The sequence below is a fragment of the Paroedura picta genome, chromosome 1, assembly GCF_049243985.1.
Source record: "Paroedura picta isolate Pp20150507F chromosome 1, Ppicta_v3.0, whole genome shotgun sequence".
Taxonomy (NCBI): Eukaryota; Metazoa; Chordata; class Lepidosauria; order Squamata; family Gekkonidae; genus Paroedura; species Paroedura picta.
The window spans coordinates 175,271,923-175,296,940 of record NC_135369.1 but is presented as its reverse complement, the minus strand read 5'-3'; the positions used below and the strand labels follow the sequence as shown (position 1 = coordinate 175,296,940).

Here is a 25,018-nt window from a genome sequence, read left to right as displayed (position 1 = left end):
GAAAGGTGCCGCCAAGTCACAGCTCAAAAAGAGAGAAAAGCCTGTCCCAAGAAAAGCAAAAAGTCTCTTCTTTCTAGGTTGTTTTATTGTAGAATCCTACAATAAAACAACATAGACAGAAGAAACTTTTGACTTTGCTCTTCTTTATTCTGTATACGTTTTGAAAATATTGGTAGTAGCCATGGGACAGGTTTTTTTCTCTCTTTTTGATTGTAGATGCTACAAACCGTCCCTTTTGTCTGTATTTTTTATTACTATTATTATCGTTTAATTTATATCCCGCCTCCCCCCGGAGGCTCGAGGCGGGTCACATTAAAAAAAAAATTGTCAAGTCACAGCTGGCAGCCCCCATAAAGTTTCCAAGGCAAGAGAAACCCAAGTCTCCAACGCATGTTCCCTGCTGCAGAATCGGATGCCAACGTGTAAAGTGTGGCATATATTCCTTGGACTCAAACTAAGCGCTGAATTCTTAGCATCTGAACAAGAGGAACACGTCTCAGATTCTAAATGTGGGCAACCGTTCAATTCCAAAAACAAGGGATCTATACCATAATATGAAAAGGGGTGGGGTGGGTGGATCACCCAGAGCCTTCATTTTGGTCATTATCGCAGGCCACCACCTCCTTTTATGTTCACATTTTGGGCAGGCCGGATGAGGGATGTATAAATGGGGAGAGAATAAAGATCTCCTCCAACCTGGGAAGGGCAGCTTATTGATTTCTATCCAGAAGACAGGGCAGTCCGTGTAATCGACCCCTCGGTGAACATTTCAGAGCATCCTGAATCTAACCCAGAGGACCTGATGCCCCCGCAAGGGTCTGCCCACTGAATACTTTGCCTTCAGGTTCATGCCGCACCAATACGCAAGGGATGTTGACTTCTTCAATTGCTAGGTACCCGAACATAAACGCCGTGTTCAACTATCAGCACGTGCAAATGACAAAAGGCATCTCTGACTACATACCACCAGTGTGCGTAAGCAGAGTGTACTGGCTGGGGCACGAGGGTCGAGAGCAGCTTGCAAGTCCCAAACTTTGATCTTACTGTGGAGAGCGAGTGGGGAAAAGACAGTTACAAAGAGAGGCAAACCCTGACGCGTCACAGAAAGCGCCGGGAAACGGGGGTCGCTTTTGGCACCTACCCGTCATAGGCTCCGCTTACAATCCTCTTGTTATCGAATCGGATACACCGGACCAGTTCTTCGTGTCCTTCTAGTACTCGCAAGCAGGCTCCGCATTCGATGTCCCAGAGCCTTAAAGAAACATCACATGCGACTGTTTGAAGACTCGTGGCCAGTACGAACCTCCCTTGTACATGCTTCACTGTATCTCAGAATGTCTTTCAGAACTGAGCGGCTGAAGGAAGGGAGAGGGGAGAAGGCCGCACCCCCATGGGCAGAAGTCTTTATGGCTGCCAAAATCTCCCAGGTCTATAGCCAAGTCCAAAAGGCCATCACTGAATCGCCCTGCGTACGTCACCTGGGCAAACCTGGCCCCCTCGCCCCCATCCTGGCAGATTCAGAGTTCTCAGCCTACGTGATTCGCTAGTTTGACTGGAAGCTGAAAGCACCGTTGAATGTCAGCTGACTTACAGTGACCTGTAGGATTTTCACGGAGAGAGACATTCAGCAGTGGTTTGCCGCTTCCTGACCCTACACAGCGACCCTGGACTTCTCCCGTCCAAGCATTAACTAGGGCCGGGCTGGCATAGCTTCTGAAATCGGATGAGCCTGGGCTAGCCTGGGCCATCCAGGTCATTGCATAGAGAAAAATTGTTAGAACACATCTTTTGAGCACTGCTAAGCCAAGTCCCAGGCAACCCTGCATGCCGTTACCGAAGAGGTGTCCTTCGGCCCTTGCTTCTCCCTCTAGCATCCGTTGCCAGGCTCTGAGCAACAGTGTCTTGGCCCCTTCATGCTTCTCCTGGCCACGAAACCCAGTGGGGCTTTGTGAACTGAGTGCACATGGAACAGCATCAGCCTCTTTGAGAAATGAACAGGGGGACCTTTTTTTTCCGTTTTCTCTCTCTCTCTCTCTCTCTCTTTTCCCATCATGGTTAGTTCTGGCTTGCTTCCTGCCAGCTTGAGCCAACGTGACCCTTGTGCAAGGACTGAGATCACCACGACCCAAAAACCTACACCAGAGCAGAGGCAGAAGGGCCGAGGCCCGCTGCAAAGCAGACGACAAACCCAGACTTGGATGGAGGGCCAAAAGTCCTACGAAAGGGGGCATATCATGGGGCACAACGGGCACCCACGGCAGGGTGACACTAGTGGAGAAACGTTTGATGATGACTGAGAAGCAGTCAGAAACAATCTTGCTCATCTGGATGGGGCACTGCGATGACCAAAGGAGTTTGGTCATCAACATGGCGAGACAAAAGTTGAAACATTTCTACAATAGCGGGAGAACATTTACATTTACAGTGTTTATAACTAAAACGGTAAGAAATAAAAGCAACACGGAATTACAATTCAGCTAAAATTCTTGTTGAATTGGCCGATACTCATTTTGTCCTTATATTTATTGATGAAAAGATAAACGTGGCCGCTCTAAGGGTAGCAAAAGGGGTAGCGTCACCCAATTAAAAAATTAATGCATTTCTCTGAGCCAGAATTTTTTTTACAATAAACCGATTCAATTGTTTGTCTCAAATGGACCCACAGAAGGAACGATGCACAATGCCGTGCACAATATCTCCACCTGATTAAGACCACGAGGGCAACGGCATTTTTTTATTCCGTATATACTCGTGTATAAGCCGAGCTTTTCAGCACCTTTTTTTCACACTGAAAAAGCCCTCCTCGGCTTATACGCGGGTATATACGGTAATTGAAATAAAAGCCTGCTCCGGCCAGCCAATCGTTGCATTGCATTTTGCCTGCCTTGTAAATACGAAAGGCTTTGAATCCCCCCTACATCCTGGTGCTTTGGTTTGCTACTGCCCAGTCTCGGGCTTTTTTGGCGGCTGTCTCATCCGTGTGGAACAGTCTGCCGGATGCCACGCAGATTCCTGCCTACGGAGCTTTCAAAAAACTCTTGGGGGAAATCTGCTGGGTCCAGCAAATGCCTTCAGCCGAGTCCTTCTATGCTGGAGGAACACTGAGTCGAAAGGGAATCCAGCCCGTGATATCTGGGAAGTCAGCTCAGAGGAGGGAACGGCCATGGCTGGAAATGTCCTTGCCCTTTGCGTTCGCAGCTTTCCCCGGAGACAAGCGACATGTGCTACCTACCGGATTGTGTTGTCCGATGATCCGCTCACGACAAGGCGATCCCTGTACTGGAGGCAAGCAATGCCTCGCTTGTGCCCATTCAGAGTGCGAACAAATTCGCAGGTGCTGGTGCTCCAGACCTGGGGAGATACAGGCGCAAATAGGGAAATCCTGAAACTCGGCGGAATTTAGAAGCACTGCAAATGCACTGAACTCTTCGTGCCGCACGCCTCTTCTCTAGCCATGTACTCTAACAATGAAGACTGGATATCTTTCGACACTTAAATGAGGCGACTGGAGCTGGGAGTGGGTGAGACAGATCTTTCCACACACCTGAAAATGGCCCTAAGTTTGCAGGGGAATGGGGGAAAAATACACTGGGCAGCTTTAAGAAACCCAGAAATAATCAAAGGAGCGCCTGTAGCTTTAAGGAAGTCCCTGTCCTCGCAAAGTTCTACCCCTAAATCTCCAGGGATTCGTCAACGTCAATCTGGCAACTCTAAGGCAGGGGTGGTCAAACTGTGACCCTCTAGATGTCCATGGATTACAATTCTCATGAGCCCCTGTCAGCTGGCAGGGGCTCATGGGAATTGTAGTCCATGGACATCTGGAGGGCCACAGTTTGACCACCCTTGCTCTAAGGGGATCTTTCTAGTTGGGAGATCTGCTGTGATTCCAGGAGATCCCCAGTCCCTTTCTATAGCAACCACAGAAGGAGACAAGGAAGCAGGAAAAGGGGAGAGACTATGGGGGCTTTCAGGGTAGCTACAGACCAGTGAGTCTGACCTCTGTTGTGGGGAAGATAATGGAGCAGATATTAAAGGGAGCGATCTGCAAACATCTGGAGGACAATTTGGTGATCCAAGGAAGTCAGCATGGATTTGTCTCCAACAGGTCTTGCCAGACCAACCTGGTTTCCTTTTTTGACCAAGTAACAGGTTTGCTGGATCGGGGAAATTCGGTTGATGTCGTTTACTTGGATTTTAGTAAAGCTTTTGACAAGGTTCTCCATGATGTTCTGATGGATAAGTTGAAGGACTGCAATCTGGATTTTCAGATAGTTAAGTGGATAGGGAATTGGTTAGAGAACCGCACTCAAAGAGCTGTTGTCAATGGTGTTTCATCAGACTGGAGAGAGGTGAGTAGCGGGGTACCTCAGGGCTTGGTGCTCGGCCCGGTACTTTTTAACATATTTATTAATGATCTAGATGAGGGGGTGGAGGGACTACTCATCAAGTTTGCAGATGACACTAAATTGGGAGGACTGGCAAATACTCCGAAAGATAGAGACAGAGTTCAACGAGATCTGAACACAATGGAAAAATGGGCAAATGAGAACAAGATGCAATTTAATAAAGATAAGTGTAAAGTTCTGCATCTGGGTCAGAAAAATGAAAAGCATGTCTACTGGATGGGGGATATGCTTCTAGGTAACACTGTGTGTGAACGAGACCTTGGGGTACTTGTGGATTGTAAACTAAACATGAGCAGGCAGTGTGATGCAGCGGTAAAAAAGGCAAATGCCATTTTGGGCTGTATCAACAGGGGCATCACATCAAAATCATGAGATGTCATAGTCCCATTGTATATGGCAGTGGTCCCCAACCTTTTTATCACTGGAGACCACTCAATGCCGGGGACCACTCAACGGCTGGGACCACTCAATGCCTTTTGCTGACGCCCGGTGGGGGGGGTAGTTTACTCCTCTACTCTCAACCACTGCCCTAGCGCTCTCTGATTGCTATGGTAATGTTTAAACATCCCTTCAAAATAAGATACAGACACACCACAACAATGAAATATGTTGTAAAGGGCTGGGGGGGGGGAATGAAGTAAAGGGCCAGGGGGGGGGGAAGAAGGCGTCCTTTGGGGCCCACCTCCAATTAGTCGAAAGACCACATGTGGTCTGCGGCCCACAGGTTGGGGATCACTAGTATATGGCACTGGTCAGACCACACCTGGAGTACTGTGTGCAGTTCTGGAGGCCTCACTTCAAGAAGGACATAGATAAAATTGAAAGGGTACAGAGGAGAGCGACGAGGATGATCTGGGGCCGAGGGACCAAGCCCTATGAAGATAGGTTGAGGGACTTGGGAATGTTCAGCCTGGAGAAAAGGAGGTTGAGAGGGGATAAGATAGCCCTCTTTAAGTATTTGAAAGGTTGTCACTTGGAGGAGGGCAGGATGCTGTTTCTGTTGGCTGCAGAGGAGAGGACATGCAGTAAATTTCACAGTCAGAGTAGTTCAGCAGTGGAACAGGCTGCCTAAGGAGGTGGTGAGCTCCCCCTCACTGGCAGTCTTCAAGCAAAGGCTGGATACACACTTTTCTTGGATGCTTTAGGATGCTTAGGGCTGATCCTGCGTTGAGCAGGGGGTTGGACTAGATGGCCTGTATGGCCCCTTCCAACTCTATGATTCTATGAAAAGGAAAGATGGACTAACGGGAGAGCAGGAAATTGGAAGCCTCCTGCAAGTCTGTGCAGATTCCCACTTATATTATTGTTTTTCAGATGCAATGCTGTCACATCTGGCATAGCTGGAAGCATTCCGATGTAGACGAATGCTGCCTCACGATATACATTTTTACATCTGTCGACACCAGGTATTCAATGGGCTAGTTTCCATAACAGGAGGCACTACGCTGGGAATGCTGGGAGCCAGCTCTGGCGGAGCGGGCCAGGAACAGCGGTGTCAAAACTCTGTCCCAGCAGTTCTGCCTCCCCGCATTGGCGCAAGGCCACGTGCATGCCATACCGCTCTACGGGAGCCACCACACACCCACCCGCCCTCCAGAAAAGGGCCCGCTTCGCCAAGTAGTTCTCTTGCCAGAGGACAAGTGCCTAGATGCTTTTGGACAAGTAAAATACCCTTGACAGCTTTCCCCCTCTTCCTTTAGAACAGCGGTTCTCAACCTTTTCGGCACTGCGACCCCAACTTTGACGGCTGCGACGTGTGTGCGCGTACGGGCGGCATTTGCGGGTGCGCACGCAGGCGCATAACCATCGAGGTGGGCAGTGCCATGGCTCCGCTGCCTCCACCCACTGCCACCGTCACCCACCTCCGCCTGTTGCCACCACCACCTGTCTCCACCCACTGCCGCTGCCACCACCACCTGCCTCCGCCCACTGCCGCTGCCACCACCACCTGCCTCCGCCCACTGCCCCTGCCACCACCACCTGCCTCCGCCCACTGCCACTGCCACCACCACCTGCCTCTGGCCGTTGCGGGCCGCAGCGACGGCCAGCAACAGGGCGACCATGCAGAAGGGTCCAAGTGATCCCAAATGGGGTCGCGACCCCAAGGTTAAGAACCACTGCTTTAGAAGCCGAGAAGTTCCAGAAAACCCACTGCTCACTTACTTTAATGGTCCTGTCCCCAGAAGCAGATACGATATACTTGTCGTCGAAGTCGACGACGTTCACGGCCGCCCGGTGGCCCACCAACACGCGGCGCAGTGTGATGTCGGTGGGCGAGGCCATATCCCAAACCGCGATCGATCGGTCCTTCGAACAGGTCACCATCAGGCCGTTGCTGAAGCGCAAGTGAAGCACCGCCTCGTTGTGGTGGATCAGTGTGTTCAGGACTTCGCCAGTGTTCACGTCCCACACCCTGCCAAAAAAAATAAATAATAATAATGGAAAAAATCCCAAAATCAATTGGATTCTGGATGAAGTGAAATGAAGCCTTGTGTGTGTGTTTGTGGATTGTCTGCTCTTCCAGGCAGCTCTCCATGTCTCAGCATTTTTACAACATTTCTAAAAATGCTACAAATATATAGGAATCCCACGTTTCAAAAAAAGTTAAGTCAGATCAGGCAAGTTCAGCTCCCTCAGCCAGGCAAAGAAGCACCTACAGCGGGCCTTCTCAACCAGGGCTTTGTGAAATCCTGGGATTTCTTGACAACACAGGAAAGGTTTCCTGGATGGGCGGGAGATAATTAATTAAAAAAAAATCTTAAGACATTTAACGGGAGATATGACCATGTGTGATCACATCAACCGCTCTCCCCTCCCCAAATGGCCAATGATGGGCCTGGAGGGATGGGAAGGAGAGGGGCCCTGGGTGGGCATGTCAACACCTATGCTTCCCAACCACATTCTGCATGATCAGGCCAGTTCAGGGGGTTTCTAAATGATAAAAAAAAGTTGGGAACGGCTGACATACAGACATGAAGACAGCAGTTTCCATCTGTCTGGGGACTGCAGATTAGGCCTTAACGCCTACATAGTGAGTTTATTGATAAGACTATTCAATATTGGGGGGAGGGGGGGCGGCGCTGGACGACCGAGTAGTCAATAAATCAAAGGAAAGGCCAGGTGATTTTAGCTTTGTACAGGAAATCTGACATCTTGCTGCCACGACGTATCCCTACCAGTTGGTCCTGAAGGGGGAGGAGCAAGTGGTCCTTGGAAGGAACAAGCTACCCTGGTGCTTTGCCTCATCCCGAATGCGGAGAAACTGGATCGCAGGCCACTCCCCCCCCTCCCAGTAGCCCAATTCGGTATCAGTCACCACTACCCAGATAGCCTTCTTCCTGGCATCTCTATTCCCTCAGAACTACTTCTTATCAAACCTGGAGCTATTCAAACGCTTACCTCACAGTGGAATCCGAAGATCCAGTTACAATGACTCTTTCATCATACTGCAGGCAGAGGACGGAGCCGGTGTGTCCTGTCAAAACTTTCAAACATTCCAGTCCTGTTTTGTCCCAAACCTGCCAAGCACAAGTCCGGGAGAATGAGTTAAATGTGGAGTCCATTTCTTTCTTTCAGCCCTGAAGTTATAAACCCTCAGTCCCTTTTTCCAGGAGGGTTGGTTTCACCAGTCCTTGAGTGCTCCTCTGCTGCAAGCAGGCAAATGTTCTGCTGCGATACAGCGACAGGTGAGTAACCTCCACAGAGTTAAAAAAGAGCAAGATGGGACCCCGCCCCCACTTGGGAATGTGCAGCCCAAAACCAGCATGAGCAAGTTATCAGAGAATCATAGAGTTGGAGGGGACCTCCTGGGTCATCTAGTCCAACCCCCTGCACTATGCAGGACACTCACATCCCAATCGCTCATCCGCTGTCACCTGAGGTTTGCCTTCCAGGCAAAGCAAAGGGATGAGGAAGCCCTTTACCTTGATGGAGTTGTCTCGAAGGCCGCTGATGATCTTCTCATCGTCGTACTGTAGGCAATAAACCCCTTTGCTGTTCTCAGACCGGCACTGGATCCTTTGCAAGTTGTGCCTTCCGCAGCGCCAGTTCGACTCTATGGTCTGCAAGGGGACAAAACTGGTGAGTGCGATGCGAGAAGACGGTCTGTTGGTTCCGCCCCCCCCACCCCAAACCACTGTTTATATTTGTTTACTAAAACAGGAGAAGGCAAGTGCTCAACAATTATTAACCTACTAAACCAGGGGCAGTCAAACTGCGGCCCTCCAGATGTCCATGGACTACAATTCCCACGAGCCCCGTGGACTACAATTCCCATGAGCCCTGACAGTGTTTGCTGGCAGCTGCTCATGGGAATTGTAGTCCATGGACATCTGGAGGGCCGCAGTTTGACTACCCCTGTACTAAACAATGAACTTCTCAGCAAAGTGAAAAAAAGGAAGGGGGAAAAGAGTGAATGATCATAGTTAAGAATATATCATGCAATAGTCTATGTTATTCAATATCAAATACTTTGGCCCCCTCATGAGATGGAAGGACTCCCTGGAGAAGAGCCTAATGCTGGGAGCGATGGAGGGCAAAAGAAGAAGGGGACGACAGAGAATGAGGTGGCTGGATGGAGTCACTGAAGCAGTCGGTGTGAGCTTAAATGGACTCCGGGGGATGGTAGAGGACAGGAAGGCCTGGAGGTTCATTGTCCATGAGGTCGCGATGGGTCGGACACGACTTCGCACCTAACAACAACATTCAATATCCACAAACCATTCCAATTCTTGTCAACACCATGACAGAGATAAGTAGAGGTTTATAACCCAGTTTTCTTGACCTGAAGGAGTCTCAAAGTGGGTTACGAATGAATTCCCTCCCCCTCTGTACAGCAGGCACCCTGTGAGGCAGGTGGGGCTGAGAGAGTCCCTAGAGAACTATGATTTTCAGATACAGATACCTTTATTGGCATAACATTTGATATGCATAAAACAAAATTTAAACCACAAACAAATTCTAGGCATAGACATATGGACAACAGTAATATGGACAACAGTAATAATGCCTTCTGTCGTACAGCCAATCTGCAGTAGAGATAGATTGGTTTTTGAGATAATTGACAGGATTTTTGCAAGGTCCACGATCTGAGAAGGCTCCTTTACACTCAACCACATTTTCACCGAATGTTTCTCATCAATGCACAGATACTTCAGTTTTCCCATAAAACCCCCCAGATAATGATGGAACATCTGAAATTTGGGCCAGTTGAATAATAGGTGGCTAAGGGACATGACTCGGTGCTTGCACAGGGGATACCTTTACCTTTTACCTTTAAGGGAATCTGGTACATTGCAACCATGCAGACAGCTGAGAGAACTATGACTGGCCGAAGGTCACCAGCAGGCCTCATGTGGAGGAGTAGGGAATCTCCAGATTAAAGGTCGCCCTCAACTACTACACCACACTGGGCTCTCTATGTTAAAAATGCATTGAATCGCTGCTTTGAGAACACCTGAGACTCTTCTCATGTACTATGACAGCTGATACAGACCTTGGTGAGCCTGTGGAAACTTCTAGAATTTTGAGAACCTTGAGTAGGCACCACCACAAAGGGGTGACACGGGGGGGGGATCACAAAACATTAGGAGGATCCTAATTATGTGTCCCCCCTTCAGTGAAGACCACTGTTTCTGAATGAGTACTCCCTGCAGATTCCTATGCCCTTCTGACGTACCTCCTGCTCCAAAGTGATAGAATAAGCCCAGGATTGCCTTTTTGCTTTGGGGAAGGTGAGGAAGGAACTAGTAGGCGCCAGGAAACACACTGGTGAGTGCCAGGGCACCCCTAGGCACCACACTGGCTTGATTACCTTCTTCCTGAATACAGTTCCAGACCTGCATTAATGAACCTAGCGTCGGGTTTCCCACTGAACTCTTTCTTATCAGAAGGTTGTTTGTTTATGAACATTCTCATCCTACTGATGGTTGAAACCAAGATTTCCCCTCTGAGCCAAGCAACACCAGTCTGAGGTGGACTCATGGAGTATCCAGTCTGCCCTACCATCGGGATGCGAGAGCTGGCTGATCGATTTGAGGTGGTGGGTCAGCTGGAGTGGGGCTCACTGCTGCTAGCACCTTCCAACAGCCATCCAGTCTCCCACCCTTAAGACAACCCTTGATATTCTCTCACTTTTGGAGCATGACACTCACCAGAGCCCCCCTCTTCTCTATCCGACACCGAAAGCTTGAAAGGGCCCCTTTAAAGGGTTGGCTTTCAGCTGCTTTCTCAGTTTAGCTAGCAGCGATGTGCACTTCCCAAAGGGCCCTTTCATTTTCTCTCCAATGGGAACGCTGAAAAGGGTTTACAACGTCACCTTCCCCATCAGCATTTTGTTCCCGCAATTACCCCAAGAGGTAAGCAAGGCTGGGAGTGATTAGCCTTACGACTAGCCTGTGGTCCGTGAAACGGTATTCAGGTTCACCTTTTTCAGTCTGTAATGTATGAACCCGCTGCTTATTTACAACACAGGTCTTTAATAATGACATTTATCTTTGGACTGCTTTAAAGGAGTGAAATTTGGACAGCTATGCAGAAAAACTGTCCCACAGGTGCATGTTTTCGGAGACTCACAGTTACGTAGTTATTCAGCAGGAGATCAGCCTTATAAACAAAACATTACAGAAAAATTAACTCCCCTTTGGCCCACACTCCAGCCCTGGAACTCCCAGCCTTCACATTACACCAGGGGTAGTCAAACTGCGGCCCTCCAGATGTCCATGGACTACAATTCCCATGAGCCGCTGCCAGCGAACACATGGGAATTGAAGTCCATGGGGCTCATGGGAATTGTAGTCCATGGACATCTGGAGGGCCGCAGTTTGACTACCCCTGCATTACACCATGTTTTTCATTTAGATCACATTACACCCTTTTTGCAACACACCCACGACTCGGGCCAGGTAATCCACGAGAGACAGCAACCAAGAGCTCTGTGGTCCTTCGCAAAATACAGTCCTAGCAACACAGGTTCAACCTTGCAAACCTTCCCGTATTCATGTGATTTAGACATTCATAGGCTGCTTCTCCAGACACCTCCTCACGGTGGCTCACAAGGTAAAAAAACAACGCAAGAATAAAATAGTGAAAACAGAAAACAAGTCATCAGCATTGAAATCGGCAACAGAACAAGCAAAGAGCCTTCTGGGGGCACTAAAATGACTTAAAAACTGTATGGAGCAGCCTCATACAGCATTCGTTAAACAGATGTTAGGCTAGGGGGGGAAAAAACAGCCAAAAATAAAAGCCTTCTGCTAAAAGCCAGGCAAAAGAAAATGTTTCGACCTGGTTCCTAAAAACACAGTAAAGTAGGCGCCAGACAAGCCTCCCAAGGTGAAAGGCCAGAACCCAAAAAAGCCCCATCTTTAGCTGTCATCTGCCTGACCACTGCAGACAAGGCGCCGGGGGGGGGTGGAGGGGGGGCAGCGCAGAGAACCAGCTTTGGAACAGGATCTCTTCAAACAGGATCACGTTGCATTGGGTGCCACCTTGCCTGGCCCTCATAGGGAGCAACGGAAAGAGAAAACTTCTTGGCAGACAAGAGTTCTGAACTCCACAGCATTCTCCATTCTAGCTGCAAAGCTATGGCTGGAATCAAGACAGGGTTCATCCACATTATGATTATGATTATTAATATTATTAGTATTATTATTATTAACCCGCCACTTCCAAGCATGCTTATGGTGATTTACAGATGTCCAGTTAAAAAAAAACATTAAAATGGACAGAAAAATACAGATACAGTAGACCAACAACCCAACAACATGGTGGAAAAAATCCCCTACCCCTACCCCTATGCTCTCGTTGTGACTAATTGTGCGGTTAGGTAGCATCGGAGCAATGGGCTTTCTTTAAAGCTGATTAGTGTGCGTGTTTACAAAACAGGACGCTTTGCCTTCCTTGCCTAGTGATTTAGATCCCTTGTGAGCATCACCTTCTCTATCCATTCCGCATTAAATGAGTCGAAAGCGGTCCTGAAAGGCCCGCACCTAGTGCTTGTTAGTCGTCTCCCCACCCCCGCCCAAGTGGTATGGCTTTATCCCAGGGGTGGTCAAACTGCGGCCCTCCAGATGCCCATGGACTACAATTCCCATGAGCCCCTGGGTTCAGACTGAGAAGATGTAATCCCCTTGGTCCACTCCATAGTTTCCCACAGGAGAAAGCTGTTTGCTGAACATGACCTCCACGGCCTCATAACCTGCCCTTATTTAATCAAACATCCCCAGCAGAATTAAGGCTGAAGGTGACTCCTTTCAAGGCCCAGTGTCTAAACCAGGGGTAGTCAACCTGTGGTCTTCCAGATCTCCATGGACTACAATTCCCAGGAGCCCCTGCCAGCGAACGCTGGCAGGGGCTCCTGGGAATTGTAGTCCATGGACATCTGGAGGGCCGCAGTTTGACTACCCCTGCTTTATCCCCTCTGTGTGTCTCTGACTGCCACTCCTTTTTGAGGTGCTGCACAAGGATGCCCAGTTCACCAAATAAAATGCTAGTCAAAGCGATTCCACCTTATGCGTCTAGGGAGAAACTTGCTTCCCCTTTGGTGCAATTTTCACATTGTTAAGCTCCTAATTAGAAAGTTACCAGAAGCCTATGTGGGCTGCAAATCAAAGCAACCCGGCGCATGGTATTCATTCATTACGGGGCCAAAGTGCTGTGAATCGGTAATACCCGTGCAGGTGCACAGTTTAATTCTGGGAGTGGATGCAATTTCAGAGAGTCGCTATGTGGTGCTGCTACTGTGGGAAAATATTCCGTATTTTGGAGAATTTGTAAAAATCCCCTTCGGTGCGTCCATTGCCAACGCGCTGGGAAAGTAGCCACAATACACACACACAAAAATATATACAGCTGCACAGAAATTGGCAGGAGTAAAAACAGATGGGAGTACAAAGAAATAAGAGTCTAAAGGACTAAATATAGCAGAGCGGGCAGGCAACGTTGGAGGACCGGCAGAAATGGGGATCGGCTGGATGCGGCCTTTGCAAACGTGTACCCGGTGGTTTGCTGTGTGAAACGTCTCACAATACCTGAAGACATAACGGTGCCTGACTGCCAAGCCATAGGCCCAACTGGCATGGGTGCGTTCCTCTTGAGCAGGCATTCCCACTGCTTTTGGGTTCTGGGATAACTACGGTGAATGTCATAGTTGTACTTTTCCTGAACATGACTGTTAACGATCAGTGCAGATAGACCAATAGTAATCTGAAAAACTGATGGTGCGTAAGGGAGAGCAATTCCCATGGGACAGGGCAAAAAGAAGATGTTCACCATGGTTTAGTCACTGGGCCTCGGAAAGAGTCACCTTCAGCCTTAATTCTGCTGGGGATGTTTGATTAAATAAGGGCGGGTTATGAGGCCGTGGAGGTCATGTTCAGCAAACAGCTTTCTCCTGTGGGAAACTCTATGGAGTGGACAAAGGGCATGGCATCTTCTCAATCTGAACCCAGATCAGGCTTTCTCAACAGGGCTTTCATGAAACCCTGGGGTTTTCTTGACTGCCCTGGAAGGGTTTCATTGAGTGGGATCATATATGGTTATGTATGACTTGTTCCCCCTTCCCAAAAGGGACAATGATGGGCCTGGAGGGGGTAGGAAGGGGCAAGGCTCCAGTCATAAAAATCCTGGATGGCCAATGCTCATCACAAGTGGTAGTGACTGGAGTCTAGAGAGGTAACTACTCTCATTTTAATTTAACTGCGTTGGGGGAATGTCAGGGGGCAACGGAGCAATGGATGCTTACCCCAGCCCTATTCCCAGTCCAGTGGAGTAGGATGCTGGGCCATTTTGGTCTTTTTTTTTGGGGGGAGCACAATACAGCTTGATGTCACATCTGGTGGGAGTGTCACAGTGATGTCACTTCTGTTGACATGTGACTTCTGGGGGTGTGGCCTGCAGATATCACTTCCAGGTTTTGTCAATGATGAAAAGGATGAGAAAGACTGATCTAGATAAAAGAACCACCCACAGAGGGCAGGGTAATCGAGGAGCAACAGGCTCTCTACAGACACAGCCTTGTACCTGGTTACATAGAGCAGGGGTAGTCAACCTGTGCTCCTCCAGATGTTCATGAACATCTGGAGGACCACAGGTTGACTACCCCTGACATAGAGGATAGAGCTTGGTAGGGAATTATTTTGGCTAATTTCACCTGAAACTTGCTATGAAGGTCATTAATGCTTTCTTGCTAACTCTCTTGGGACTGAATATTTCAACGTGTTCCTCTACCACTCAGGGCCGTCACTTAGAAACAGGCCAGATGCGCTCTCACGTTCAAGTGTTCTAGCCGTGTCAGCCTACCCTACTCCCCAAGACTAAATTACTACAGCTCTGCTCATCACTACAGACAAGCCCCAAATGGTTGCTCTTCCACTTCCTGAGGAAGACCCAACTCTAATCCTGTGTGTTTTCTGAGCAAGAGCTACACTCTGTCCATCTGCTCTCCTGCCAAAGCAGGCCAGATATGTCAGATGCCAAACACACACTTCCAATTCAATCAGCTCTCTGATTGGATATTAAAGCACCAATCAAACAGGCACAGGTACTAACAGATGATTGGCCAGAAGGCACGCAACTATTTATACCAGTAGTTCTTAACCACCGTAAGGCCAAGACCCGAACTGCGACGGCGAGGGCACCTTTCCCATCTGACACGCCCTGAATGAAAAGTTTCCGTTTATCGTGTCTCCTTTCAAAGCAAGGAAATCGAGACAAAACCTTTCAACATCCTTCTTCTTCCTTAGGACTGAAAACATGGCGTCCACTTGATGGCTCACAGCCTTAAGTCCTTCCTGCCCCTTTGCCCACAACAGAAAACTTTAAGGGGAATTAAAATTAATTTTAAAGGCAACCAGGAAGCGTTTCCATGGGGGAAGGAGGTAGAGGCAGCTTCCATGGATTTTCTGATATGAAAGCAGAAAATATTCTTAACAGCTCACGAGGAATAAATTATTTCTGTGCTAATTTGAAAGGAATAGCTAAGCAGTTGGCCCGGCATCAGGGATAATATGGAAAAGGCCCAGAGATTTGGAGTTGGGGGGGGGGGGGGAAGGGGGAGGATTTCAAGCCCACCTGGCAATCTGCCTGTTCACACAGTCTGCTAAGAAGAGTCAAATTGTACTACAATATTTTGGGACTGGTGCCAAGCACATGATTAACTGAACCAAAAGTCAGATTTCCACAAAAACAAGTTTTGCGTACCTAAATAAAATGTCCTGGGACGGACCCAAAACTAGCCTGGCCTTTCAAAGAGGTTCCTAAAACAGAGTTTAATCGGGTGGGTCAGTGCAATAGGTCCAGGTGGTATCTGGAGCTATTTGGCCACCTTGAATGCAAGAAAGAAAAAGAAAGAAAAAGGGAGAAGGTCTCGTTAAAAAGGACAGCTCTCTGTTATTTGCTGTTCTGAAAGCAACTTCATCCAGTTCCAGAAGCCCTTTCACCGTATTTCGGTATTCTAATTTCTTCCTTGAGAAGCTGTGTCCTTATATCTGTCAGGAGAACATTTACAGAACTGCATAATCATGACCTGAAGCAAACACCAGTTTGTAGTAGCATGTATTACTGGCCCTGTCAAACAGTGAACTTTAGGTTACAGAAGTACCTTGTACTGTATTGTTTTCTTTAACAGGTATTTGAAGTTTGGGCAAGGCATTTCAGACTCCATTCTGAAGCCAGGCCAAAGCCTCTCCCCTTCGTCAGAAATGTTTTTACTAGCAGTTGAATGTGGGGATTTCTCTTCCTTTGAATCTAGCAGGTGTTTTTTTTTTTATACCCTACTTTTTTACTATCTGAAGGAGTCACAAAGCGGCTTACAAATACCTTCCCCTTCCTCTCCCCACAACAGGCCCCCCAAGAGGTAGTCGGGCTGAGAGAGCTCTGAAAGAACTGCTGTGTCAAGACTGTCCTAGGAGAACTGTGACAAGCCCAAGGTCCCAGATTACACCGTACTAAGTACCCTGCAATGGCTCCTTCTGGTACCGATACAGGAGGAAAGCCAGCATGGGGCAATGATCAGCATGTTGGACATTTCTGGGAGACCCAGGTTTGAATCCTCACTTAGCCACGGATGCTTAGAATAATAGAATCCTAGAGTGGGAAGGCACCTCCTGGGTCATCTAGTCCAACCCGCTGGACTATGCAGGACACTCACAACCCTATCGCTCATCCACTGTAACCTGCCACCCCTTTGCCTTCACAGAATCAGCCTCTTCATCAGATGGCTACCCAGCCACTGTTTAAAAATCTCCAAAGATGGAAAACCCACCACCTCCTATAGAATCGTCGAGGGTCGGACAGGACTGAATGGATGAAATCATCCTCCTCCTTTCTGGTGTCTGGCAGTTTTTAATATTTACCTATGTTTCTATAAGCCGGCTCAAGGTTGACTCAGCCTTCCATCCTTCCGAGGTCGGCAAAATGAGTACCCAACTTGCTGGGGGGTAAACGGTAATGACTGGGGAAGGCACTGGCAAACCACCCCGTATTGAGTCTGCCATTAAAACGCTAGAGGGCGTCACCCCAAGGGTCAGACATGACTCGGTGCTTGCACAGGGGATACCTTTACCTTTATGTTTAAATATGTTTTAAATACAATACACATTTCTGATTCTTCAATGCACACCACTCTTTTATAAGAACACTGAGTCTTTGGAAGCTTTTAGTACTCAAGTGGTATAGACACTTCTCTTAAAAAAATATGAATAGGTGGTAGAGGAGGTGTCTGTTTAGATTGTTTAAGCCAGCTTTTCTCAACCGTTTCACCATTGGGAAACCGCTGAAATATTCTTTAGGCTTTGAGAAACCCTGAAAGTCTCAATCATGCAGAATATGGTTGAGAAGTGTAGCTGTGTTCACGCTTACCCAGGGCCCCTCCCCTCCCCACCCTCTCCAGGCCCATATTGGCCATTTTGGGACGGGGGGCATGTCAACATGACCACTTATGGTCATATCACTCAATAAATGTTTAACAAATTTTTAAAAGATATGGAAATGAATTAACTCCCAGCCAATTGGGGAACCCTTCCAGAGCGATCAAGAAACCCCGGGGGGTTCATGAAACCCTGGTTGAGAAAGCCTGGTTTAAGCATTAAGGTCCCTGGCTGGGTCAAGCTGGAAAGCCCTCTGCATGTTCTTAACAGTAGGGACCTCCATCGCAGGAAGCAAATGTAAAAACAAACAAACAACAAAACTCCCTTTTTATGCCTCTAAGAAATTTAAACAAGAATACAAATTAGGAATCAGCCTTGTTAAGTTGTACCTCTGGATGACAGAGTTTGCAGTTCTTTGAATTAACCTAGAGTTAGCTACTTTCAAACATATATTCCCCCCTCCCAAATATGTCATACATGGGGTCTGATCAACATCTGTTCCACTTAATATTTCTGGTAAGGCCTTGGAGGAAGAGTATGTCTCATGGCTTAAGTGCCACTCAGCGCTTAACACCCACTCAGGGCAGCTGTCCCGCCCCTGAGTGCCTCCTGCTCCAATCGGCTTGCCTGTCTGTCCAGCAGCCAGCCAATCACCTTCCATCCCCCACCCATTACCACCCCCTCCTCCTTCCCTCCAAGGTTGAAGAGAGCTGTCCCTGACTGTGAGTTCCCAAACAGCTGCCTGCAACCTTTCCAGGTCCTGGAGGGAGGGGGCAGCCCCGCAGAGTTCTTCCACTTCACCCCCCTAAACTAGTGTCCATTGCATTCCTGAATGCAACAGGCCTAGTCTTTATAAAACCTGAAGACTGCAGGATTACAAAAAAAAAAAACACCAGCGAATACGTGCGAATGCAAATGACTAATATTAAATACACCCTCAGTGGCATACATCTAAGCATAACAGGGATGCCTGAAAAATGACCCACGTTACTCTTTCAATGTTTTTAAAACCTCCTGAGAAGCAAAGTGACAAGCAGAAACTCTCAGATTTCAAATTACCAGTCCTGAATACCCAGATTCGCAACAGATTTGCAATAAGTCACAGGATAGCTTCTGTTTTAATATTATTCTAGTGTAAAGAAACAAACAATCAGATGTTTTGAAATCCAAGGTTGTGTTTAAAAAAAAAACCATTTTAAACAGAAATGGCTGCTTGAGCCTGAGCAGGTTCCAATGATTACTGTAAATCCTCTTCTGCTGGACAAACAACACTCCTGCAACCATGTGGGGAAGATAAAGCCTTGGACACACAGGTGTCAGATCCTTTGCGGTAAATAGAACAGCCACTAGATACAGAAACAGTCCAATGTACACAACTGAGGCTGGCTCTGAATTGGACAGGGACACGACACCTAGCTTCTTCTTTTGCAATGCCATTGTTCATTTTGTATTTTATGATGTACTAGCAAGTAAAGCCTGTGGCTGCCAGAATGCAACAGGTGCTCGGAAAAGGTTTCCTATAAATGCTGCCCCCCCCACCTTTGCAAGCAGCTTTGCTTGCAAAGATGGATGGGAGGAGTTTAAATAGACTGGGCAGTACACCTATCATTCTCAGCTGGTAGGCACTGCGCGGTTTCTTTGAATCCCTGGCCTTCCCCCAACCTTTGCAACCATTTGGAGAAATTTAAAGAGACTGGGAGGCATGGCTGCCATTGTCAGCTCTTAGGCAGCCACCTGCTCTCTTTAAATGCACCCCTGTATATTTGCAGGCAGCTTTGAGCATTGAGCGCATCTTTGGAAGTACATGCACTCTTTTATATGTTATAAATGCCTTTATCTGTTTCAAATGCTCTCCCTTCTGTGTTTTACAGTACAGTACAGTACTGATCCTTAAATTCATACTGTTTGAGATTTAAATTCTGACTCTAACACACCTTGTTCTCAGAATTCTCTAAGTAATTCCACAGCAACTTTCCTGAATCAGGTGTCTTCCTTATTTAGGGTCAGTGCCCCCTTATGGAATCATAGAGTTGGAAAGGCCCATACAGGCCATCTAGACCTACCCATTGCTCAATGCAAGATCGGCCTGCAGCATCCATGGTATCTGTAAGCTACTTCCTGAAGGCCAACAGTGAGGGGGAGCTCATCACCTCCTTAGGCAGTCGATTCCACTGCTGAACTACTCTGACTGTGAATTTGTTTCCTGATATCTAGCTGGTACCATTCTACACATAGTTTAAGACCATGACCGCCGGTCCTATCCTCTGCTGCCAACAGGAACTGCTCCCTGCCCTTCTCCAATTGGCAACCTTTCAACTACTTAAAGACAGCATGTCCCCTCTCAGCCTCCTCTTCTGTGGGCTGAACATTCCCAAGTGTCTCAGCCTTTCTTCATAGGGCTTAGACCCCCTGGCTCTGGATCATACCCATCATTCTCCTCTGCCTCCTCTGAATTTTGTTCACATCCTTTCTGAAAATTGAAAACTTTTACAAAAATGTACCAACACACAAAAATTCCATGAAATTACTGCCTCAGACACAAAGCAACTTTAAAAGGTGGCTGTCAAAAGCATACCTCTATATCTTGGATTATCTTTGGGTACAATGACCTGTAAAATGAATTAGGAGGGCCATCTGTGGGTCTGTTTTTAAACAGGTACTGGTCCCTAAAAGAGAGAGAGAGAGGAGAAATTAAAAGGTTATGTTTTGTATTCAGAAATGCTGCAATATATATTGAAGCCAAAATCAAAACAAAATAGGAACTGTGAAATTCCCTCTCTCACTGTAGCCCACTAAGCCCTCTTCTCCACCTGTAGGCCAGGAGACCGTTCATGAAAAGGAAGGAGCTAAGAAGGTTTATGGGGGAAGATTGGTTTGCAGAAATCCCTTCCATACTTCTGCTAGCTTAACTGCACTTCTGTTGAAAAACGGCACCACTGGGTACAATCCTGTGAGTTGAAGCTTATAACCAGTACTGAAACATCCAAATCTTCCCCAGTGTATTTCTGGTTGGCCCTCTAAGTCTGAAGAAAAACGGCATGCAGGTTTTTACACAGATACCTACCAGCCCCTTCTTTCAGACAGCCCTTTCCAGAGTGGATCGGTTCGTACCATTCTCTCAATCAGCTTCTTCCATAGCATGCCCTCTGAAATAACTCGTTGCCATTCCTTACAAACCAGCTCTGCTGCACACAGCGATCTGGCATCAAGGTAAGACAGGATATTTTCTGCTATGTGATCTAAGCCTTGCTCTTAAAAGAAAAGAAAAGAATGTGTCAGTTTTTTTCATGGAATACTCTTCGAATTGCAAAACTACACATAAGAGAAGCCATGTTGGATTAGGTCAACGGCCCTCCCAAAATAACAGTCTGTGTCACACAGTGGCCAAAGCCCAGGCACCATCAGAAGATACAAATTTGGTAAATACCCACAAACAATCTGCAATAACGGTATTCCAATAACAATAATTAAAATTATATTAAATTCAACAACTACTTATGAAATTTTTGGTGAAATTCAAAACTGCTGTCATCTTTTCTTTTGAGGTATGTGAAAACATACGAAAAGCCCAGAGGGATCAGACCAGAGGTCTATCTACTCTAGTCTCCTGTCTCAGAAAATGACCCACCAGTTCCTCTGAAGGTCCAGCAGGGTAACTTGCAAGAGCCATAAAGAGATGCAAAATTTGATAATCTGTGATCATCCAATCTAGTCTTATTATGATTAACTCCAGTCTTTCAATACTATCCTTGGAAGAAAGGTTCTGTTACACCAAAACTCCTAGCCATGTTTAAAATATCTGAGATCCATTTAAGCCTTCAATCATTAATTAGTTTGCCAGTTAAAATAAAGCTCCTTATAGCTTCTACAAAATGTTAACACTTTTAACATCCTAATTTCTGTACCTATAAATCTGGCACATGGTTGATCCTTGTTTTTTCTCTAACACATGAAAACAGTAATTGAGTTAAGTGAATGAAAGCCATAATGTATAGAGTTTCTTTAAAAAATCGAATAATTCCCCACCAACTCATAGAATCATAGTTGGAAGGGGCCATACAGGCCATCTAGTCCAACCCCCTGCTCAATGCAGGATCAGCCCAAAGCATCCTAAAGCAGTGTGTATCTCCTATGCACACTGAACAACATTCCTGCTCTCTTTTATTATACACGGAATTAATTAATTTGCTTATTAGAGAACTGTGCTGGGGGGTTCCCAGAATAATTTGTCTATCCAAGTATGGTTTGTATAGTAGCATAAAATAAAACTAAATTTGAATCCCATGATACAGAAAGATGTGCAGAATTTTTAAAGAAATGGTGAAATGCACACATGGTACTATTACTGCTATTACATACACAAATCGATGGCTTGCACAATACTTTTACAATATAACACATACCAACATATAGTCAGATTATGTTTGCTCTTCCAGTAATTAGCAATGATATGGACAGTCTGTAAATGTAAACGTCAACATTTACATTTCCCCCTAATATAATGCATTGGAATATTGGGGGGGGGGAATTATTGAAATTGCTAGGACCACCCTAAATTCTCGCAATGCACTTTGAATACCATAGTTCCTGATAGTGGGCGCTCTTCAAGAATCCAGCCACTACAAACATGACCAAACTTGGGTTTGCATCAACTTACACCCTGGAAATCATTGGTGAGAAAAAGCCTGAGAAACTGGAAAACTTCCTATGAACGTTTCGTCATCAGTTACTACTGAGCTTGTGCTAATTTTGGTACCCCGCATTCCATAATTTTGAAAGAGATACTGAGCTTCCGAATGAGGCCTCGGCGACTGTTGTAGATAGCTAACCCCGGCAAGATCTTGTTTCCGGGTTCTAGGCGTCAAGGCATTTGGGCAAGAAAACACATCATAGGTCAAAGCATCCCCTTTAATATCAATGGAAGCAGAATGCAAAATTACCCACCACAAAAAGAGATTTGTAACTTAATGGGCCAACAGCGTATATCCAGTACAAGTTTCTATGGTGACTTTGGTTAGATGGAAAGAGGGAAGTGGCAGTAAGCTTTTGAGAGAGGACAGAAAAATTTTAAAAATGTTAACAGCTTGTGCGTTTCAAAAACAGCCTAATTTCCTTCAGACTTCACAAGCATCCTTTTTGTCTTGTGGTAAAGCAAAACTGGCACCGAACAGGTCCAAACAATTCAATAATCCAATGTTAACAGTTGAAACTAAGACTTTATAATGGAGGCTAACACAAGCATGCTTTCCAACAGTAACACACACACAAAAAAAAGCCTTAAGAGGCTTTATGTCTATTGTACTGTTGTTTTCATGGGTTCTTATGGCGTATTGTCTTATGGTTTTAAATTGCTAGACTCCTTGAGGTGACAAAAGTCATGAGATCCGGAATACAAATCCAAACATAAATAATATAAATAAATACGGACTGAGATGGCAGCTTAGGAGGAAACAAGACCTCAAATTAAAAACTCAAACAGGTTAATTTCTACGCTTAGTTGGGTTTGAGCAACTCCATCTACAATTAATTTAGGCCAACAGGGCTATATTATAGGACGTTACTTTCTCTGGTCAGTACAAGGAACACTATCAAACCGAGATACTAGAGCAGGGATTCCAAATCGGGGGTCCATGGACCCCTGGAGGTTTTCGGGAGCTCCGGAGGAGGTTCATGGCCTTTCCACGCCCACCTTAATGGACTTGGCCACAAGCTAAGGAACTGGCTGCCTCCACTCAGGGGGCTTGGTGGGTAGGCCGTGGGTGTAAGATTCAGAAGGGGGAGGAGAGTTGGTGGTGACGTGGGATAGGGGCCCAGGCTGTCTTCGCAGCCCTTCTTTCTAGCCTACATGAGTCTGAGACATGGCAGGAGTAAAGGTGGGAGGAGGGAGTGTAAGGAGGGCAAAGGCTACAGGTGTTGATGCCACTTCTAAGGTGTGTGACAGGAAGGCATGGCCAGCTGACATAACTTCTGGGGGTCCTTGAAGTCTGAAGAATTATTTCAGGGGCTCCTCCACAGTTAAAAGGTTGAAGAAGAAGAAGAGTTGGTTCTTATATGCCACTTTTCTCTACCCAAAGGAGGCTCAAAGCGGCTTACAGTCGCCTTCCCTTTCCTCTCCCAACAACAGACACCCGATGAGGGAGGTGAGGCTGAGAGGGGGAGTGCAGAATCAAACCCGTATCGCCAGATTAGAAGTCCACACTCCTAACCACTACACCAAAAGCCAGGGGTTTTAATAAGAGTTGTGCAGATTTGAGTGGAGAAGCTGGCTGGATCCACTCCGCTATGAACACATAGGTGTGCATGAAGATCCACACATTTCAATGGGGTCGCCCTTACCTGTAGCAGTTGTTCATCAAGGGGTCGTCTGAGCAGGCACACATAGGAACTGCGCAGGTGTATGCCAACCACGGAAGAACTTACAAGCTTTCAAAAAGATCTTTCTAGACCCTGAGTGCTCTATGCTGTCCCCATAGTATACCCCAGGGGTAGGCAACCTGTGGCCCTCCAGATGTCCATGGACTACAATTCCCAAGAAACCATGGACTACAATTCATGGGAATTGTAGTCCATGGACATCTGGAGGGCCACAGGTTGCCTACCCCTGGTATACCCCTTTCTGCCCAAAGGGTCACATGACAGGGGCTGTAAGAGCATTCCTTCCTCAACTCTCCTTCTATTGATGTGAGAATAAGCATAAAGATAACCAAATGTTAACAGGAGGGAGGCGTGTGTTTGTGCAGTGCTTAATAAAGAGAGATTGTCTTTTAATGACAGCATCTGAAGCCTTTTAAAACAAAACAACCTCTCTTCCACCAAGCGATGAGCCGATTGGGGTCCCCCAAACCAGCCATGTTGGGACTGAACTCCCCCCCCCCCCACACTAGAACATCCATTTTGTGGTAGCATCCTCTATCCATTTTCAAAATTTCCTCCTGGAGCAGCAAGGTCCCTCCTGGTGCAACAAGGTTTGAGAACCCCTGAGCTAACTAGCTTGTCTCTGTCTACTTGGTATCCCTGAACACATTTTTTTTTAACCTCAAGAGTGACTGATGCATAAAAGACCCATGACAAAGCAATCCTGCAGGTGGCAGAACATGACAAGGATGAGGAGAAAAGATTCCACCACACCCTCCATTTCTAACACACACACACACACACACACACACAGAGGAATGTAATTTCCCAAAAACTAATACAGCCCTAACTGGATATGAGGCCATTTAATCCAACACCTGCAGATCCAGATTCTACTTCAACGATATCTTATTAACGTTCTACTACATCTTTCCCTCCATTTGAAGCCTACGCCTTTCTTCAGTACAGGCTAACCACAAAACTAACTTGACAAGAACAGACTATGCAGACTAAACATTCTACTACATTTTTTTTGAAGTTCATATCATAATTATCACTTTTTTTCCACTAAAAGGAAGCCAGGGACCACAACTATTTTCCATTTTCTGTACACGCGGACAGGTGCAAAATCCAGATTACATGGCAGCAAAGCGGGAGCTACTTGAGCACAGATAGAACTATCTTTTTTTCAGAACATGATATTTTAATGTAGCTTTAGCCAACGACGGGATTCATCTGGACAGCTGACAGAATAAACTGCCAAGGCCACTTATGTGTCATAATCAGACTACACAAACATATCAATTTCTTACTTGGTTTATAAGACTCTAAGAGACTGCACAGGAACATAAAATGTTTCTACGCCAATTAGTACTTGCTGTCAGAACTCGT

General features: G+C 46.7%; 1 protein-coding gene across 6 annotated transcripts in view; it reads right to left on the bottom strand.

Annotated features, from left to right (window-relative positions):
* Positions 1-25,018, bottom strand: part of FBXW11 (F-box and WD repeat domain containing 11) — a 115,399-nt gene that overhangs the window by 3,605 nt on the left and 86,776 nt on the right. For all 6 annotated transcript variants that reach the window (XM_077312814.1, XM_077312819.1, XM_077312820.1 and 3 more), the window contains 8 exons: positions 20,337-20,523; positions 19,848-19,938; positions 8,330-8,467; positions 7,806-7,924; positions 6,570-6,819; positions 3,233-3,351; positions 1,142-1,252; positions 965-1,043 (listed from right to left, as the gene is read on the bottom strand). In XM_077312814.1, the coding sequence (XP_077168929.1) occupies positions 965-1,043; positions 1,142-1,252; positions 3,233-3,351; positions 6,570-6,819; positions 7,806-7,924; positions 8,330-8,467; positions 19,848-19,938; positions 20,337-20,523 (1,094 nt within the window). The remainder of the gene's footprint in view (positions 1-964; positions 1,044-1,141; positions 1,253-3,232; positions 3,352-6,569; positions 6,820-7,805; positions 7,925-8,329; positions 8,468-19,847; positions 19,939-20,336; positions 20,524-25,018) is intronic.